The sequence below is a fragment of the Salvelinus alpinus genome, chromosome 33, assembly GCF_045679555.1.
Source record: "Salvelinus alpinus chromosome 33, SLU_Salpinus.1, whole genome shotgun sequence".
Lineage (NCBI taxonomy): Eukaryota > Metazoa > Chordata > Actinopteri > Salmoniformes > Salmonidae > Salvelinus > Salvelinus alpinus.
This window is the reverse complement of record NC_092118.1, coordinates 24970263-24990880: the sequence shown is the minus strand read 5'-3', so window position 1 is coordinate 24990880 and position 20618 is coordinate 24970263. Positions and strand designations below refer to the sequence as shown.

At 42.3% G+C, this 20618-nt stretch overlaps 1 protein-coding gene across 3 annotated transcripts in view; it reads right to left on the bottom strand.

Moving 5' to 3' along the window:
- LOC139562787 (leucine-rich repeat-containing protein 49-like) overlaps window positions 1–20618 on the bottom strand; it is a 59124-nt gene that overhangs the window by 28038 nt on the left and 10468 nt on the right. For all 3 annotated transcript variants that reach the window (XR_011672445.1, XM_071380825.1, XM_071380827.1), the window contains 3 exons: window positions 17674–17817; window positions 4853–4914; window positions 1048–1195 (listed from right to left, as the gene is read on the bottom strand). Coding sequence is in view for 2 of the 3 variants with exons in the window: in XM_071380825.1 (XP_071236926.1) it covers window positions 1048–1195; window positions 4853–4914; window positions 17674–17817 (354 nt within the window). In the remaining variant the exon portion in view is untranslated. The remainder of the gene's footprint in view (window positions 1–1047; window positions 1196–4852; window positions 4915–17673; window positions 17818–20618) is intronic.

The window sequence follows — 20618 nt, the reverse complement described above, 5'->3', positions numbered from 1 at the left end:
CAGTATTTGAAATGTTGTATTTTATTTGAATCCGCATTAGCTGTTGCAAAAGCAGCAGCTACTCTTCCTGGGATCCACACAAAACATGAAACATAATACAGAATGACATAATACAGAACATCAATAAACAAGAACAGCTTAAGGACAGGACTAAATAAAAAAAAATAAAGGCACACGTAAACTACATATCAATGAATACACACAAACTATCTAGGTCAAATAGAGGAGAGGCGTTGTGCCGGGAGGTGTTGCTTTATCTGTTTTTTTTAAACCAGGTTTGCTGTTTATTTGAGCAATATGAGATGGAAGGAAGTTCCATGCAATAAGGGCTCAAATCAGTTTGAGCAGCGGACCTTAAGTGCTGTCACAACTAGGCTATGTGTAATAGTATCAATAATGCATTTTCATCCTTTCCCACTAATTAGTAGACTAGATCATTAAGTGAAATAGCGCTGAAAATTAGTCATTAACACATTTCCCCCTGAACAAATCCAGTCTGTTGTGTTGACACAGATATCCCACAAGGAGCAACGGTAACCGTTTCCTGGCATCTATTGATTCTATTCTGGCTCAAAGCAAGAGGAGTTCAGCTCCTCCACATCTGCAGCCAGCTTTAACCCTTATTTTACTCATAAATTAGATCTGCCTGCCTTGGCACTGACAGCAAGTATGTTTTATCTCAAACTATGTTACTACCAGTCACATAGAGCGAGTGCTCATCTGTGGAAAGTTGTGCAAATCAGATTCTGATCTCAGGAGGACTTGCCCATCCTATTGGCCGCAGGGCCATTACCTCCATATTCTAAGGGTAAGGTGTGTGTGTGGTACCTCAGGATTCATGTAGCCTACAAGCTCAGACCTGGGTGTTGCCTGCCTGCCTGCTTAACAGCGTTCAAATGCATGAACCTCTAAACTCAAGTGTCTCGTATGTAGTGTGAATACAATGACATCATGTTTGACGGGCAATTCAGCTTTTATGCCTATGGATAACAAGCACGTGGTAGTTTCAAGGATTCTGTAAAGTGTTGCACTGAGCGTATGTCTTACCGTGACACGTTTCATGTCCAGCTGTCTGAGTTGAAGCACACAGCGCAGGGCGGCCTGCTTGTACCATGTCTCCAGGGCTACTGGGTTCCCATCCAGGGTGAGCTCAGAAAGGGAGCACGACTCTCCCAGGCAGGCTAGCTCATCAAAACTACACACAGAGTGAGAAAACACACACCACACAGGTCATTAACAACTATCAATGGGATAAATACTATATCAAATCAAATTGTATTTTTCACATGCGCCGAATACAACAGGTGTAGGCTTTACCGTGAAATGCTTACTTACAAGCACTTAACAAACAATGCAGTTGTAAGAAAATATAGTTAAGAAAGTATTTACTAAATAAACTACGGTAAACATTTTTTTAAAGTAACAATAAAATAACAACAACGAGGCTATATATACACGGGGTACCGGTACCGAGTCAATGTGCGGGGGCACATGTTAGTCAAGTTAATTTGTATGTGTAGGTAGGGGTAAAGTGACTATGCATTGATAATAAACAGCGAGTAGCAGCAGTGTAAAAACAAAGGGGGGGGGGGGGTCAAGAAAATAGTCTGGGTGGCCATTTAATTAATTGTTCAGCAGTCTTCTGGCTTGGGTGTAGAAGCTGTTAAGGAGCCTTTTGGACCTAGACTTGGCACGTGCCATTGGAACACAGGAGTGATGTTTGCTGACAATGGGCCTCTGTACGCCTATGTAGATATTCCATTAAAAATCAGACCATTTCCAGCTACAATAGTCGTTTACAACATTAACAATGTCTACACTGTATTTCTGATCAATTTGATGTTATTTTAATGGACAAAAGATGTGCTTCTCTTTCAAAAACAAGGACATTTCTAAGTGACCCCAAGCTTTTGAACAGTAGTGTATATACAGTTGAAGTCGGAAGTTTACATACATTTAGGTTGGAGTCATTAAAACTAGTTTTCCAACCACTCCACAAATTTATTGTTAACAAACTATAGTTTTGGCAAGTCGGTAAGGACATCTACTTTGTGCATCACACAAGTCATTTTTCCAACAATTGTTTATAGATAGATTATTTCACTTATAATTCACTGTATCACAATTCCAGTGGGTCAGAAGTTTACATACACTAAGTTGACAGTGCCTTTAAACAGCTTGGACAATTCCAGAAAATAATGTCATGGATTTAGAAGCTTCTGATAGGCTAATTGACATCATTTGAGTCAATTGGAGGTGTATCTGTGGATGTATTTCAAGGCCTACCTTCAAACTCAGTGCCTCTTTGCTTGACATCATTGGAAATAAAAAGAAATCAGCCAAGACCTCAGAAAAAAATGGTAGACCTCCACAAGTCTGTTTCATCCTTGGGAGCAATTTCCAAACGCCTGAAGGTACCACGTGCATCTGCACAAACAATAGTATGCAAGTATAAACACCATGGGACCACGCAGCCGTCATACCGCTCAGGAAGGAGACGCGTTCTGTCTCCTAGAGACGAACGTACTTTGGTGCGAAAAGTGCAAATCAATCCCAGAACAACAGCAAAGGACATTGTGGAGATGCCGGAGGAAACCGGTACAAAAGTATCTATATCCACAATAAAACGAGTCCTATATCGACATCCACTCAGCAAGGAAGAAGCCACTGCTCCAAAACCACCATAAAAAAAGCCAGACTACGGTTTGCAACTGCACATGGGGACAAAGATCGTACTTTTTGGAGAAATGTCCTCTGGTCTGATGAAACAAAAATAGAACTGTTCGGCCATAATGACCATCGTTATGTTTGGAGGAAAAAGGGGGAAGCTTGCAAGCTGAAGAACACCATCCCAACCGTGAAGCACGGGTGTGGCAGCATCATGTTGTGGGGGTGCGTTGCTGCAGGAGGGACTGGTGCACTTCACAAAATAGATGGCATCATGAGGCAGGAAAATTATGTGGATATATTGAAGCAACATCTCAAGACATCAGTCAGGAAGTTAAAGCTTGGTCACAAATGGGTCTTCCAAATGGACAATGACCCCAAGCATACTGGCAAAATGGCTTAAGGACAACAAAGTCAAGGTATTAGAGTGGTGAATAAAGTGGTGATCCTAACTGACCTAAGAAAGGGAATTTTTACTAGGATTAAATGTCAGGAATTGTGAAAAACTGAGTTTAAATGTATATGTCTAAGGTGTATGTAAACTTCCGACTTCAACTATATATATATATATATATATATATATATATATATATATATATATGTGTCCTGGATGGCAGGAAGCTTGGCCCCAGTGATGTACTGGGCTGTACGCCTTAAGGTCGGATATCGAACTGTTGCCATACCAGGCACTGATGCAACTATATGTTAATATAATGAGTAATTCACTTAGAAAAGCTTCCCCAACCTCCATTTTTGTTGAATTAACCTTACAATCCATAGGTCGACAATACCACAAAGCGTCTCAGATTAGGAATGCTAATCTAGGATCAGGTCCCCCTAGTCCATATAATCTTATTATGGCAAAATGGATCCAATATTAGCTCTCCTACCCTAAGACCCTTTTTGAATACCCAGGGCCCAGAACTCAACAAAAATAAAACATGGAAACATGCTAATTGGGCCTGGGGCTAGCAGTGGAAGAGGGCATTGAAAGCAACAGACATAGCCTGGGGCTGGGTGAACAGAGTTTTAGATGGGAAGACAATAACTAGGCTAAACAGGGTGGTAGGTAGCCAAGCTAACTAGGGTGGCAGGTGACCTAGCGGTTAGGAGCGTTGGGCCACTGAACGAATGGTCGCTGGTTCAAATCCCTGAGCTGACTAGATGAAAATAATCAGTCGATGTCCCTTTGACACCTAATCCTAATTGCTCCTGTAAATCACTCTGAATAAGATCGTCTGCTCAATGACACATATGGAAAAGTAATGTAAACAGTACAGTTGGTTCACCATGTGAATATAAATAGTGTTCTCGGCACTGTTTGCAGAGAGAACTTCTGATTGGCCTAATTTGTGATAATGATTGCTTCAACCAAAGGCTTGGCTGAGCCTGGGACGGCTTCTCCCTCAGCTACAGCTATGCAGACGTCAAATAAAGGCACGTGTTATCCACCAGGACTTCACTGTGCGATGATTATAGTAGCCTACATTTCTCAGACGATTTAAATCAAAAGGCTCTGACAGAGGATCAAATGCAAGCCAGACTAGATGTTGTATTTTGCCATCATTATTGATTTATATAAGCTTTATATTTGGGCAAGGCAGGATCTAAAGTATTTATTTCCTGCCTAAAACAGAGTGGGCTAGCAAGAGCTGCCATGAGAAATTAATCACATCAGGAGTCAACTGTGGCCCTCTGGACTGGCAACACTGTCTTATTAATCAGGATTTCACAGGACCATTTTCACAGGCAGAGACAGTGCTACTTCAGCATTCAGCCTCTGTCCTCCTGACTGAACTCAGTGACAACTCCACTATTTATATAAGGCTAAGGGAGGTAAAAGGCAAAGCCACAAACCACACAAGGAAAAAAGAACAGGGGTTTGAAAACTCTCTCTACAGTAACAAAACAGACTTTCCATTCATGAGACATGCCCACACCATCTCTTAGCAACCCAGCAGTACAGTAGTTTGTTAGTCACTGGGGTAGGGAGAGGCTGCCCACCCCAGCAGTCATTCAGTGTGTGCTCAGAGAGAGAGAGACCAGGCAGTATGGGTCCTCCTCTGCAGCAGAGGCCAGGCCTAGCCCTGAGCTATAGGGAGCTGCCTGTGAGGGGAACCTGCCAGCACTGAGATCTGTGGAGAGGAGAGGGTTAAGCAGTAGCAGCAGTAGCAGCAGATCTTACCTGGTAATGTTGTTGCAGCTGAGAAAGAGGCGCTGGAGGCAGGGCAGCTGGTCTACCTCTGTCTAGACAAAGAGAGGGAGAGAAAGAGGGGGATGAAGAGAGGAAAGGGTGCTCTAGAGGGGCTTGCGTTGTGGTAGCGGTGGGGCACTGCACAGTCACAGCGTGGCTCAGATCTTCCCATCCCTCTCCATTCCCTCAGTCACCTTGCAGCTCCCAGCTTCGGCATACAGACCCATCCACCCTGCGCGCGCAGACACACTGCCGCGGCTGCACAGGGAGGGGAGGGGGAGAGCAAGGAGAAGGGGAGGGGGAGAAGAGGAGAGTGCGCTATTGCAGAGATCCCCTGCTGCAGGAACTCGCTCACTCACTCTGCTTATAGAAGAGAGAGAGAAAGGGAGAGAAAGAGGGGGCTACTGGCACACAGAAACACACATAGACACACACAGAGACACTGCCCAGCAGCAGTAGAAGAACAAAGGGAAGGCGACAGCGATATGGGCAAATTATGAATTCAACAGGAATAGATTAAAGTCTCCAGTGGTGCCGTTGTCATGGAATCTGTTTCATCATCAGGCTGTTTCAGGATCAATGGAGGAGGGAGTCTGGGGGAGGATGGGAGGATGTGAGGAGGACCAGCAGGCTGGCTGGCTGATGAGGACACAGAGACACAGGCAATGTAACAGCCAGCTACAGGAGAGTAGGACAGGGGGATGGCAGTGGGGATGACGTGTTCAGCCTCGCAGTAGGGCAGGACAACCAGCATGTTTTGTGCATTACAGGTCTCGTCCCGTGTCGTTCTATGAGGTTTACCCTCGCTCTTTTGTTTGGGTACATCCCAGTGTTTTGTATACGTGTTTGTTTTGGGTGTATTAAAAACCTGAATGATGTATTCCTGCGCCTGTCTCCAAATCCTTTACACCAGCGTGACAAATTAATTGGCAACCTCTGCTTATACATATACCATCTCCCCCCTGATGTTCAGTCCAATACTGTTTAGCTTGTTTTTGGTAGTACTACTACAGCCTAATTCCTTAAAAGATTTCCAAAGATTTTTAGGGTAATTTTTGTTCTCAATTATTTTTATCAGAAAAGTAACCCCTCTTAGCTTCATCCATCCTGCTCTGTGCTTCATTTCTGTGGCGTTTATATAGGACAAAATCAGGTTGCTCTTGAGAGTTCTTACATTTCTTAAAGGCCTTATTCTCTGCTTTACTCTGAGCTGTCTAATGGGAGCCATCACATTCACCACATCAAGGAATCTACATTTAAAGGCTTCCCAGGCACTGTCTACCCCTACACTATCGAGCACAGGTGAACAGTCAATTTTACCCACTTGCTCCCTAAACAGTTCAACACAGTATGTCCTCTGATTCTAACAGTTTTGTGACACTTAAATATATCTTTAATAATCCTACTTGTACAAAATGTAATAAAATTATCACTGATTCCATTGACTATCACTCCACTCCTCAATATTTTGAATTTATCAGACACCAATATTAAGTAAATCGTACTTTGCACTGTTTCACATACCCTGGTGGGATCTTTTATCATTTGGGTCAGAGCAAGTGATCTACAGAAGTGCATTAATACATTTTGGGTTGGTCTATACCTTTTTGCAGACATCAGTATTGAAATCCCCTAACACAATGATTTCCTTCACCATCACTAGTAGCAGCCCAACAGCTAAATTTCGGGCTAGCTGCCTGCAACCAGAACACTGAACCAAATCTAAGGGCACAGCTTAGAAAAAAGAGAACATTAATAGTGCATGTTAGATTCAAATGTGTGCCTGGTGCAATAAACAGACAAAACTAGTACTGACCACACCAATAAAATATGTGGATTCTTGATCTGGATTTACTACAAAATGTATAATATACTATACTGTTAATAATATACAGTACTGAATTAGTCATAAAATAATTTGTCCAGTATGTTAAGGCAGCTGAGTGCTCATAGATCAATAGTACTTATGAATAGCTCATGCTGTAAGCATATGACCCAGATAGTAAAGTACATTAGAAGCCCATGAGATAGACACCGCATTAACATCCAAGGGAAACATTAAAGTCAAAATAATAAAGGACAGACATCAACATGCCTTAAACTCTCATTCCACTCTGCTACCACATATGAAGGGCAAAGCTTTCATGGGGTCCGATTGACTTAAACATTAATATAATTCAAACAAAAGTCTGATACTCATATTCCTTTTGTTTACGTTATGTTCATACCCCCTGGGCTCTAAGACTCAAAATCATTATCAAAATGCATGTTTTCCCTTGGAAAAAGATTAACGGCAAATGCAGGAGAAGGCTTCTAAAGCTGCAGCTAATGAGGATGAAACAAAACAAACTAAACAGGGCCAGGCACAGAATAGAACAAACCTCTCCTCGTCCACTGTATGGCCTCCTGTTGCTGCACCATCCTGCTCAGCTACGGTCCTGACTTTTTCCACATTTTGTTACGTTACAGCTTTATTCTAAAATGTATTAAAGTGTTATTTTCCCCTCATCAATCTACACACAATAACCCATAATGACAAAGCAAAAACTGTCTTTTAGACATTTTTGCAAATGTTTAAAAAAAAAAAAAACATATCACATTTACATAAGTATTCAGACCCTTTACTCAGTACTTTGTTGAATCACCTTTGGCAGCGATTAAAGCCTCAAGTATTTTTGGGTATGACGCTAAAAGCTTGGCACACCTGTATTTGGGGAGTTTCTCCCATTCTTCTCTGCAGATCCTCTCAAGCTCTGTCAGGTTGGATGGGGAGCGTCGCTGCACGGCTATTTTCAGGTCTCTCCAGAGATGTTTGATCAGGTTTAAGTCTGGGCTCCGGCTGGGCCACTCAAAGGACATTCAGAGACTTGTCCCAAAGCCACTCCTGAGTTGTCTTGGATCTCTCTGTACTTTGCTCCGTTCATCTTTCCCTCGATCCTGACTAGTCTCCCAGTCCCTGCCGCATGCTTCACTGTAGGGATGGTGCCAGGTTTCTTCCAGACGTGACGCTTGGCATTCAGGCCAAAGAGTTCAATCTTGTTTCTCATGGTCTGAGTCCTTTAGGTGCCTTTTAGCAAACTCCAAGAGAGCTGTTATGTGCTTTTTACTGAGGAGTGGCTTCCGTCTGGTCACTCTTCCATAAATGCCTGATTGGTGGAGTGCTGCAGAGATGGTTGTCCTTCTGGAAGGTTCTCGCATCTCCACAGAGGAACTCTGGAGCTCTGTTAGTCACCATCTGGTTCTTGGTCACCTCCTTGACCAAGGTCCTTCTCCCCCGATTGCTCAGTTTGGCCGAGCGGCCAGCTCTAGGAAGAGTCTTGGTGGTCCCAAACTTCTTCCATTTAAGAATGATGGAGGCCACTGTGTTCTTGGGGACTTTCAATGCTGCAGACATTTTTTGGTACCCTTCCCCAGATCTGTGCCTCGACAAAATCTTTTCTCTGAGCTCTACGGACAATTCCTTTGACCTTATGGCTTGGTTTTTGCTCTGACATGCACTGTCAACTGTGGGACCTTATATAGACAGGTGTGTGCCTTTCCAAATCATTTCCAATCAATTGAATTTACCACAGGTGGACTCCAATCAAGTTGTAGAAACATCTCAAGGATGATCAATGGAAACAGGATGCACCTGAGCTGAATTTCGAGTCTCATAGCAAAGGGTCTGAAAACTTATGTAAATAAGCTATTTCTGTTTTTATTTTTACTAAATTTGCAAACATTTCTAAAACCCTGTTTTAGCTATGTCAATATGGGGTATTGTGTGTAGAATTATTTGGTATTTATTTATTTTATTTCACCTTTATTTAACCAGGTAGGCCAGTTGAGAACATGTTCTCATTTACAACTGCGACCTGGCCAAGATAAAGCAAAGCAGTGCGACAAAAACAGCAACACAGAGTTACACATGGGAAAAACAAACGTACATTCAATAACACAATAGAAAGTCTGTATACAGTGTGTGCAAATGAAGTAAGGAGGTAAGGCAATAAATAGGCAATAGTGGCGAAGTAATTACAATTTAGCAATTAACACTGGAGTGATAGATGTGCAGATGAGGATGTGCAAGTAGAAATACTGGTGTGCAAAAAAAAATATGGGGATGAGGTAGGTAGTTGGTTGGATGGGCTATTTACAGATTGGCTGTGTACAGCTGCAGCGATCGGTAAGCTGCTCTGACCGCCGATGCTTGAAGTTAGTGAGGGAGATATAAGTCACCAACTTCAGTGATTTTTGCAATTCGTTCCAGTCATTGGCAGCAGAGAACTGGAAGGAAAGGCGGCCAAAGAGGTGTTGGCTTTGGGGATGACCAGTGAAATATACCTGCTGGAGCGCGTACTATGCGTGGTTGTTGCTATGGTGACCAGTGAGCTGAGACAAGGCAGGGCTTCACCTAGCAAAGACTTATAGATGACCTGGAGCCAGTGGGTTTGGCGACGAATATGTAGCGAGGACCAGCCAACGAGAGCATAGAGGTCGCAATGGTGGTTAGTATATGGGGCTTTGGTGACAAAATGGATGGCCCTGTGATAGACTGCATCCAATTTGCTGAGTAGAGTGTTGGAGGCTATTTTGTAAATGACATCGCCGAAGTCAAGGATCGGCAGGATAGTCAGTTTTACGAGGGTATGTTTGGCAGCATGAGTAAAGGAGGCTTTGTTGCAAAATAGGACGCCAATTCTAGATTTAATTTTGGATTGGAGATGCTTAATATGAATCTGGAAGGAGAGTTTACAGTCTAACCAGACACCTAGGTATTTGTAGTTGTCCACATACTCTAAGTCAGAACCGTCCAGAGTAGTGATGCTAGGCGGGCGGGAGGGTGCAGGCAGCAATCGGTTGAAGAGCATGCATTTAGTTTTACTAGCGTTTAAGAGCAGTTGGAGGCCACGGAAGGAGTGTTGTATGGTATTGAAGCTCGGTTGGAGGTTTGTTAACACAGTGTCCAAAGAAGGGCCAGATGTATACAGAATGGTGTCGTCTGCGTAGAGGTGGATCAAAGAATCACCCGCAGCAAGAGCGACATCATTGATATATACAGAGAAAAGAGTCGGCCCGAGAATTTAACCCTGTGGCACCCCCATAGAGACTGCCAGAGGACCGGACAACAGGCCCGCCGACTTGACACAATGAACTCTTTCTGAGAAGTAGTTGGTGAACCAGGCGAGGCAATCATTTGAGAAACCAAGGCTGTTGAGTCTGCCAATAAGAATACGGTGATTGACAGAGTCGAAAGCCTTGGCCAGGTCGATGAAGACGGCTGCAGAGACAGGTGTGAGGGAGGCTGTAATCTCTGCCATTTGCAACACTGCTTTTATAGGAACATTTCTCTACTGCTACTTGAGTACACACATTAACGTCTACAAATGATGAGGATTTGTATTTATTTAATCCCTGTAACGTAACAAATTGGGGGAAAAGTAATTGGGTCTGAATACTTTCCGAATGCACTGTATGTGCATGTCAGTGGCAGTGTGCAATGGGTTACAAAATAAAGCCATAGCCTACTTTAGGTATAAACAAAAGAAAGCTACTGTATGTATACAGTACGGTCAACCCACCATACCACTCAGTGACTTAGTTAGGGGGACTTTAAAACCTCTTGGCGCACGGATCCCTTAAACGGGATCATTTTCGTAAACAACCGCTGAATTGCAGAGCGCCAAATTCAAAAGAAATTACAAAAAAATATTTATTTTCATGAAATCACAAGTGAAATATACCAAAACACAGCTTAGCTTGTTGTTAATCCACCTATCGTGTCAGATTTTGAAAATATGCTTTACAGCGAAAGCAATCCAAGCGTTTGTGAGCTTATCGATCACTAGATAAAACATTACGAACAGCTAGCAGCAATGTAGATTGGTCACGAAAGTCAGAAAAGCAATCAAATTAATCGCTTACCTTTGATGATCTTCGGATGTTTGCACTCACGAGACTCCCAGTTACACAATAAATGTTCCTTTTGTTCGATAAATATTATTTTTATATCCAAAAACCTCCATTTGGTTGGTGCGTTATGTTCAGAAATCAACAGGCTCAAGCGGTCATGAAGGGCAGACGAAAATTCCAAATAGTATCAGTAAAGTTCGTTTTTTATAATCAATCCTCAGGTTGTTTTTAACATAAATAATCGATAATATTTCAACCGGTCGGTAAACTATTCAATAAAAGAGATAAAGAAAATGTCGAGCTACAACTTTCGCGCGCATTAACTAATCGAAGGACATTCAGCTATCCACTGACGCGTTTGATAAATCTCGCTCATTTTTCAGAATAAAAGCTTGAAACTATGTCTAAAGACTGTTCACACCCTGTGGAAGCCATTGGAAAAGGAATCTGGTTGATATCCCTTTAAATGGAGGAAAGGCAGGCAATGGAACAGGGATTTTTCAAAATAAGAGGCACTTCCGGGTTGGATTTCCTCAGGTTTTCGCCTGCAAAATCAGTTCTGTTATACTCACAGACAATATTTTGACAGTTTTGGAAACTTTAGAGTGTTTTCTATCCTAATCTGTCAATTATATGCATATTCTAGCATCTGGGCCTGAGAAATAGGCAGCTTACATTGGGAACGTTATTTTTTCCAAACATAAAAATTCTGCCCCCTAGCTTCAAGAGGTTTGGTGGGCTGCTCTTAACACAATTACTGTATAAACAACTAAGGAGAAGAGGAGTGCATTCACTTCATGCCGTTCAGGCCCCATTACACAACACTTTTAATGTGCTGTCTTCTACAGTTTATCAGAGTACACTCAATATGTTCTCCCTGTTGATTATGCTTATTATGCATTTTGGTTGAACCAAAAGATTACATGTAAAAACATTTTTATGAAATTGGAAACAATTAAATATATATGTGAAATTAAATTAAACAATAATATATGTTGATGATAATGCTAACAATACCCTAATATATTCAATATGCTGTAAACTATTGTCTTTTAGCAGTTTCACTCAATTCCTTATAATCAACCTAATAATTATGACACCCCTCACTATTGTCATTTGTTGCACTAATTGCACTGTTTGTCTACATAACCTGGTTCAAGCATTCATTACATTACCCTAAAGAAGGCACAGTGACGCCGAAATGTTGGTGTTTTACACAATAAATTATTAGGAATTTATACATATGGTGTGTGTGACTCTCTTTGCTTTTATAGCTTACTGTCTCTAACACTAACAGTATTACAGGGATGCTGCCTCCGCAGGGGTGCTGTTGCCATAATTAGGATTATGGCTATGTCTGATTGGAGATGTCGTGAAATAATTAATTCAATCATTGCATAAATTATAATGAGAGAGACAGGTGTGAGGGAGGCTGTAATCTCTGCTATTTGCAACACTGCTTTTATAGGAACATTTCTCTACTGCTACACATTAACAGTACTGTCTGCTGAAGCATCCCCATAGTGACAGGAACGCTCTGCTCCTGAAATAAAGACATTAGATGATTGTGCTCACAGTGTCACATAGTAGGCTTTGAGGAGAACGCTGCAATGAATCCTTATAACATACATTTCTGCATGCTGAAAATGCAATTCATACCACAGTATGAGCACATAGTCTACCACACATACACCTGCTTCCCAGACTGAATATTCACCTCTGCTTCTCCGTCAGTGCAACAGCACTTCCAGCTCCGACCGTGGCTGAGTCTAAATTTAGACACAGAGTCTCAGACAGAGTGATGTCATCACTGGGCTGATGTGGTGCATGAAAAAAGCCACCGCTGTCTATCTCATCTTCTAACAGCAGCGGCCCAGAGACTAGGAGGTGTGTCTGAACCTGGTGTCAGTCTCTCTCCTGCATGTCCTGGGCTTCACCTCTACAGCTCAGCTCCACCCCAGCTATGCTGACAGCTGACAGCTTGCGTGTGTTTGATTTTCTCACACACTGAGGAGCTCCCCTACAACCATTACTGTGCCAACACAGCCTCTCATAACCGCTGTCTCTGCTGCACGCAACAACACTACAAAGAGAAGCGCCAACAAACACGTGTGTGTGTGAGTGTGAGTGTGAGAGAGAGAGAGAGAGAGAGAGAGAGAGAGAGAGAGAGAGAGAGAGAGAGAGAGAGAGAGAGAGAGAGAGAGAGAGAGAGAGAGAGAGAGAGAGAGAGAGAGAGAGAGAGAGAGAGAGAGAGAGAGAGAGAGAGATAGAGAGAGAGATAGAGAGAGAGATAGAGAGAGATAGAGAGAGATCCTTAGTAAGTGCTTCTGGTGACCTGGTCATTCAATGGCTGAGGTTGCTTAAGTTACTTGTCTTTTAGAGAGTGCATACAATATACAGACTAAAACCATACAGAACAGTATATCACCCATTCATCACAAACAGAGTGATACTGTGTTACCATCATCTCCAAACTGTTCCATTTTAGGTGTCATTTAGGATGGTTTTCTAGGGTAAACAAACCTTTCAGACATGTACTCTATGTAGCACAGTACCCAAAGGGTTATACATACAGTATGTCTAAAATACTGGCCTTTCATGTAACTGAGCCCAATGTTTAAGTGTAGGTTTAAACCTGTTTGGAAAAGTGCACTTCAATGTATTTGTCTTTCCCTTCAAGTCCTTTCCAAAAATCCACTCTATTCCTCACTATAATGAAAAGGAAAACCTTTTAAGACACCTGAAAGTATCTGTGTTTAGTTTGCGCCTGCAATCCGGATAATGAAAGAGCCTTGAGAAAAATGCTGAAGGGTAGAATTTTTTCTCCATCCTCCAGTGAGGCCAATAAAACATTATATCCGATTATTAAAAGTAATTTCAGCAAAACTTCTAGGTGAGTAAACAGAAGCTGTAGTTGATAAGATGTGACATTTCTGTTTAAAAAAAAAAAATCCAGCCTGGTCACGTGATACAAGTCAGGATTAGACGTCCATCCATGTCTGATGATGTCGGGAGATGACATAGAAACTGGCCACTAGAGACAATCATGAGCGCTGTTACCTTCAAAAAGGTTTCGGTTTTGCTAGGGCGTTGTGGACAAGGATGGGAGATGGGAGTAAACATCTGCCTCAGGTACAAAAGTAGGTTGCATGTTCAAATCCAATGATATAAACCTTAATCTCCCCAAAAATTCACTCGGGGCCCCCTCCAATATTGGGCAACAGCCCCCCTCCCCCCCCAAGTGCTCAGCATATGTGGGAACTCCTTCAAGACTGTTGGAAAAGCATTCCAGGTGAAGCTGGTTGAGAGAATGCCAATAGTGTGCAAAGCTGTCAACAAGGCAAAGGGTGGCTATTTGAAGAATCTCAAATATAAAATATATGTTGATTTGTTTAACACTTTTTTGGTTACTACATGATTCCATATGTGTTATTACCTAGTTTTGATGTCGTCACTATTATTCTACAATGTAGAAAATAGTAAAAATAAAGAAAAATCCTTTAATGAGTAGGTGTTCTAAAACGTTGGACCGGTAGTGTATATATATATTTTTGATCCTTGTGCCCGGGGGCCGCGCCCCACAGTTTGGGAGCTACTGCCTTAACCATTCGGAGTTAATGCCTAACCATAAGATTTCAGAGTTAATGCCTAAACTAAACCCTAACCTTAAAAATTCAGAGTTACTGCCTAAACTTAACCTTAAACACTTTGAAATTTGATGTTTGAGAAACATGAATGAACGTCTAATTCTGACGTGAGACTGTGAGAGCTTGTCGAATTTTCCAACATACCAAGTGAGGGAAGGGTTTGGTGAAGGACCTGTTTAGGCCTGTTTGTGCTCCTCTGTTGATCAGAAATACTATACTATAGAAACGTAGGGGGAGGGAATTTCTGTTTAAAAAATATCCTATTTCATTTCCACTGGAGTCAGCATGAGGAGGGGTTAATGAGCTAGCTATTTCCCCTTGCTAACCACCGTAAATGAATGACAGGAGTACAAGTATGCTACTTCACTTTGTGTTTTTTCTTGGTGAGACATGAAACAGAAAAACGTCTAAATGTGATACCAAGACAAACATCAAAATAAGGAAAACATGCCAAGGCTTGTGCCAGCAGCGGAGGATGATAACAAGATGAAAGAAGAATCTGCAGCTAACATCATCATCTAAGAAGAAAATGATAATCTAATCTACACATGTCAATGCATGAGTAGGTAGGGGGACAGACACTGGCAACACCTTGGGGACTAGCTTAAGCCATCAGCTGTATGCCAATGAGTGTGTATATATAAACCACGACAGTTGGATGTGTGCATCTGTTATAATTGCCAGCATTAGCAACACAGCAGCATACTGTTCTTGCACAGTATATTGCAGAGTGGGGGGAACCATCTTCAACCATTACTGTGATGATAGAAGGGCCAAGCTGTTTGCGATCTTAGCACAGATCTGAATCACTATAGGCCTGAGCCATTACATCTGCACAGTGCATTAGTGTGAGCCAAAAGGATTAGACACAATCCAGCTGCTTCAGTTCAGAACAGCCAGGGCTCTGCTCTGCCATCAGTCAGTCAGTAGCACCCTCAGTATGTCATGCCTGCAGTCCCTCCACCAACCCCCGCCTGTGGCCCCTCAGATCCCAAAACACAGCAGCTCTCAGTATGTATGCTATGTTGTGTGTATATACTGACATGTACAGTATGTGTAACTGATAGATGTGCGCGCACACACACACACACACACACACACACACACACACACACACACACACACACACACACACACACACACACACACACACACACACACAGACGTTAATGTTTTTAAATATATGTACACTACCGTTGGGGTCACTTAGAAAGGTCCTTGTTTTTGAAAGAAAACACATTTTTTGTCCATTAAAATAACATTAAATTGATCAGAAATACAGTGTAGACATTGTTAATGTTGTAAATGACTATCGTAGCTGGAAATGACTGATTTTTAATGGAATATCTACATAGGCGTACAGAGGCCCATTATCAGCAACCATCACTCCTGTGTTCCTGTAAGAGGTGCGTAACTGGCTGCAGGGAAGTCAGGCGCAGGAGAGCAGAACTGGGTAACATCCGGAGAAGTTTAATGAGAAAAAAAAAATGCGCTCAGAACAACAAAATTCGGGTTGTAATAACCCGTAGCAAACCAGTCTGAAGTGCACATACACTTTACAACAAACAATTCCACACACAGACATGGGGGGAACAGAGGGTTATATGCACGTCACGTAATGAGGGAATGTAAACCAGGTGTGCGGGAAAACAAGACAAAACAAATGGAAATGAAAGGTGGATCGGTGATGGCTAGAAGACCGGTGACGTTGACCGCCGAACGCCGCCTGAACAATGAGAGGAACCGACTTCGGCGGAAGTCGTGACAGTTCCAATGGCACGTTGTGTTAGCTAATCCAAGTTTATCATTTTAAAAGGCTAATTGATCATTAGAAAACCATTTTGCAATTATGTTAGTACAGCTGAAAACTGTTGTCCTGGTTAAAGAAGCAATAAAACTGTCCTTCTTTAGACTAGTTTAGACTACTGGAGCATCAGCATTTGTGGGTTCGATTACAGGCTCAAAATGGCCAGAAACAAAGAACTTTCTTCTGAAACTCATAAGTCTATTCTTGTTCTGGGAAATGAAGGCTATTCCATGCGAGAATCTGCGATGAAACTGAAGATATCGTACAACGCTATGTACTACTCCCTTCACAGAACAGCGCAAACTGGCTCTAACCAGAATAGAAAGAGGAGTGGGAGGCACCGGTGCACAACTGAGCAAGAGGACAAGTAGTTTAGAGTGTTTAGTTTGAGAAACAGATGCCTCACAAGTCCTCAACTGGCAGCTTCATTAAATAGTACACGCAAAACACCAGTCTCAACGTCAACAGTGAAGAGGCGACTCGGGATGCTGGCCTTCTAGGCAGAGTTGCAAAGAAAAAGCCATATCTCAGACTGGCCAATAAAAAGAAAAGATTAAGATGGGCAAAAGAACACAGACACTCGGCAGAGGAAGATTGGAAAAAAGTGTTATGGACAGACGAATCTAAGTTTGAGGTGTTCGGATCACAAAGAAGAACATTCGTGAGACGCAGAAAAAATGAAAAGATGCTGGAGGAGTGCTTGACACCATCTGTCAAGCATGGTGGAGGCAATGTGATGGTCTGAGGGTGCTTTGGTGGTGGTAAAGTGGGAGATTTGAACAGGGTAAAAGGGATCTTGAAGAACAAAGGCTATCACTCCATTTTGCAACGCCATGCCATACCCTGTGGACGGGCACTTAATTGGAGCCAATTTCCTCCTACAACAGGACAATGACCCAAAGCACAGCTCCAAACTATGCAATAACTATTTAGGGAAGAAGCAGTCAGCTGTTATTCTGTCTATAATGGAGTGGCCAGCACAGTCACTGGATCTCAACCCTATTGAGCTGTTGTGGGAGCAGCTTGACCGTATGGTACGTAAGAAGTGCCCATCAAGCCAATCCAACTTGTGGGAGGTGCTTCAGGAAGCATGGGGTGAAATCTCTTCAGATTACCTCAACAAATTGACAACTAGAATGCCAAAGGTCTGCAAGGCTGTAATTGCTGCAAATGGAGGATTCTTTGACGAAAGCAAAGTTTGAAGGACACAATTATTATTTCAGTTAAAAATCATTATCTATAACCATGTCAATGTCTTGACTATATTTCCTATTAATTTTGCAACTCATTTCATGCATGTTTTCATGGAAAACAAGGACATTTCTAAGTGACCCCAAACTTTTGAACAGTAGTGTAAATTGTAAAGTATTTTGTCTGTAATTTATTTTTCCAAGTAAGATTAGCTGTCACCATTGGCCTCGGCTAATGGGGATCCTTATAAAATAAAATCCCCTCCTCTCCCTCACCACAGTGGAGATGCAGTTGCGTCTCAGGTTGATCTCGGTCAGTGAGTCCAGGCCCTGCAGGTTGTCCACCCTGGAGATGCAGTTCCCTGCCAAGTTCAACACGCGCAGCTCAGACAGGTGGGAGAGGTTCCCTATCTGGGAGATCTGAAGGCACAGGGAAACACAGACAGAAACATCACTGTGATAAACTGGTGAAATGTTCTCTGATGAATGAAAGGCTCACACCTTCAGGGGCTTGTCTTGAGGCTGTGCTGTTGTAAATATATTGAGGAGGTGATAGGGGCCATACGGGTGATTTTCAGTGTTGAGAATATGCTCTGTATTGTCTAAATCAAATGATGAGACATGCCAGTTCTGTTTGTTGTGCAAAATAAAACTCTTGAGTACAGCGGAGTAGAGCAGACACCTGTGTACCCTGATTTACTAGCCTAAGGCCATTCCATATTCTCTGCTAAAAACAGCCCAAAATAAATTATACCTTCAAATGAGTTGGAGATAACTTCTTTGAATTTTTAACATACAATGTTACCATCCAATTCAACCCTCACAATCGCTAACTTAGTTTCTGACCCATATTATCATAATTTCGATGTCAAAACAAAGTCAGTATTCTCTTTGAACCTTGAGTCCAAAAGGCATCCAAAATCCAAAAGGGTCAGTAGTAGTGAAATGTGGCCCTGGCCTCATTCTGGTTGAGGGGGAACTGTATGGCCTCTTGTCAAAATGAAACAAACTACTTCAGGGTCCAGGGGATTCCCCGGTTGCTGCCTGTCTGTCAGTCTGAGTGTGGGGCTGTGAGGTGTGTGCCACTCAGTCCTGTGTCCTCTCCATTTCAGAGGTAGGGATGCATCCCAATTGGCACCCTATTCCCTATGTAGTGCACTACCTTTGCCAAGGGCTCATATGGTACTGGTCAAAAGTAGTGCACTATATAGGGAATAGGATGCCATTTGGGATACAGCCCAGAACTAGCTACCACTGAGGGGCCGGCTGTGGGAGTTCCCTTTCCCTTGATGATGATACACTGCATGTTACTCCAGGGGTCAAAGGTTGAAAGGCTACTGCAGTGAGCTTGATGCAAGTAGACATGAATCAAGACAGACTGAGTATGGTTGTTAGCTTAGGGCAGAATCTTTAAATGAACAGTGAACATCATTTAAAGGACAGAAGCTGCATAGAGCTCTGGAGCTCTGGCTAAAAGGGCCTCTACTTTTCCCTTCCATTTAGGGGAGGGAGGGGGGTGACAGCCTGCTCTCCACATCTAAAGCCCTTTCATGAGTGATACTGAGGCACACTCTTCTCTCTGACTTTCCTCTTTCATAGCTTGACCAGACAGTGCTTTCATAGCCGAATCACTCTAAGGCCAGTGTAACAGTGCTATGCTATGTTCTTCCATCTATGTAACATTGCAAAAATCTTAAAGCTTTCTGTCCAAAAATTATGCAGAAGAATTCATCCATGCTTTTGTCACTTCCAGGTTAGACTACTGCAATGCTCTACTTTCTGGCTACCCGGATAAAGCCTGGATAAAGCACTAAATAAACTTCAGTTAGTGCTAAACAAGGCTGCTAGAATCTTGACTAGAACCAAAAAAAAATATCATATTACTCCAGTGCTAGCCTCTCTATACTGGCTTCCTGTTAAGGCTTGGGCTGATTTCAAGGTTTTACTGCTAACCAACAAAGCATTACATGGGTTTGCTCCTAACTATCTTTCCGATTTGGTCCTGCCGTACATACCTACATGTACGCTACGGTCACAAGACGCAGGCCTCCTTACTATCCCTACAATTTCTAAGCAAACAGCTGGAGGCAGGGCTTTCTCCTATAGTGCTCCATTTAAAAAATATATATATTTATTTTATTTATTGAATATTCTAAATATACAATATACTTGCAGTGAAGCTGCTCAACAACTACATCATATCAGTCATCCAACAAATTCCCATTCAGAGCGACACACAGAAGCATCCAGGGTCAATGCCCTGCTCAAGGGCATGTTGACCGATCTACCACCAGGCCAAAAAACGTGAACCCGACCCCTCCAAGATCCCCCCACAGTTCCCCAATAGCTGTCCCCACAGTTCCCCAGGAAGAAAAATAAAAAATAAAATGATTTCCATTCCCCACCCCCAAGAACCCCCCAATGCACCAACAACCAAGAGAATGAACTAAAGAGAAAAAAGGAGAAGACAGAAGAAAACAGCAAACAACGCAAAAACAAAATGTATTTAAAACAAAGGACATCAAGGACAACTAAAATCATAACAGCAATGCCAACTGTATGTTTGTGTGCATGTCTGGCACTATTACATGTATGTGTGTGTTCTTCTATGTGTTTATTTGAATGAGAGTGTGTGTATATGCATGTGTACAAACACCTGCACGGCATCAGCCTCAGGCAAACCGGCATTAGTTGTAAAAACACTGCCACTTAGTGTCATTTAAAAAAAATAACTTTTATCTTTGACCATCATTTTATCTCTCACACAGCAACTCCACGCCCAGTTGTCTCCAATTCCACATACCAACCCTCAGCTTCCCTCAGCCCATCCCATCTATCTCTGCTGGCCACCCACTTCGGGTTTCAACGCAACACATATCTTTCAACTATGCTGTGATGTTTAACGTACAATTTCAATCTATCTAATCAAATAGAATCCACAGATTGCGAGTTGAAGATAAATACTTTTACTAAGAGTATTAGTATATTAGTAATTGACTGACCCGGTCTCTCCAGATCTTCTAACAGTACTATTTCTAGGGTCAATTTTATATCAATGCTATGTATTTTCAGCCATTCCTGAACCTGAGACCAGAAAGAGGCTACCTGAGAGCAATACCAAAATAAATGGTCTATTGATTCTGTATCCTCACAACAAAATCTGCAGAGCTTTGATGATTTTATGCCCCAAATATTCAACATTTTGTTGATGGCCAGAATTC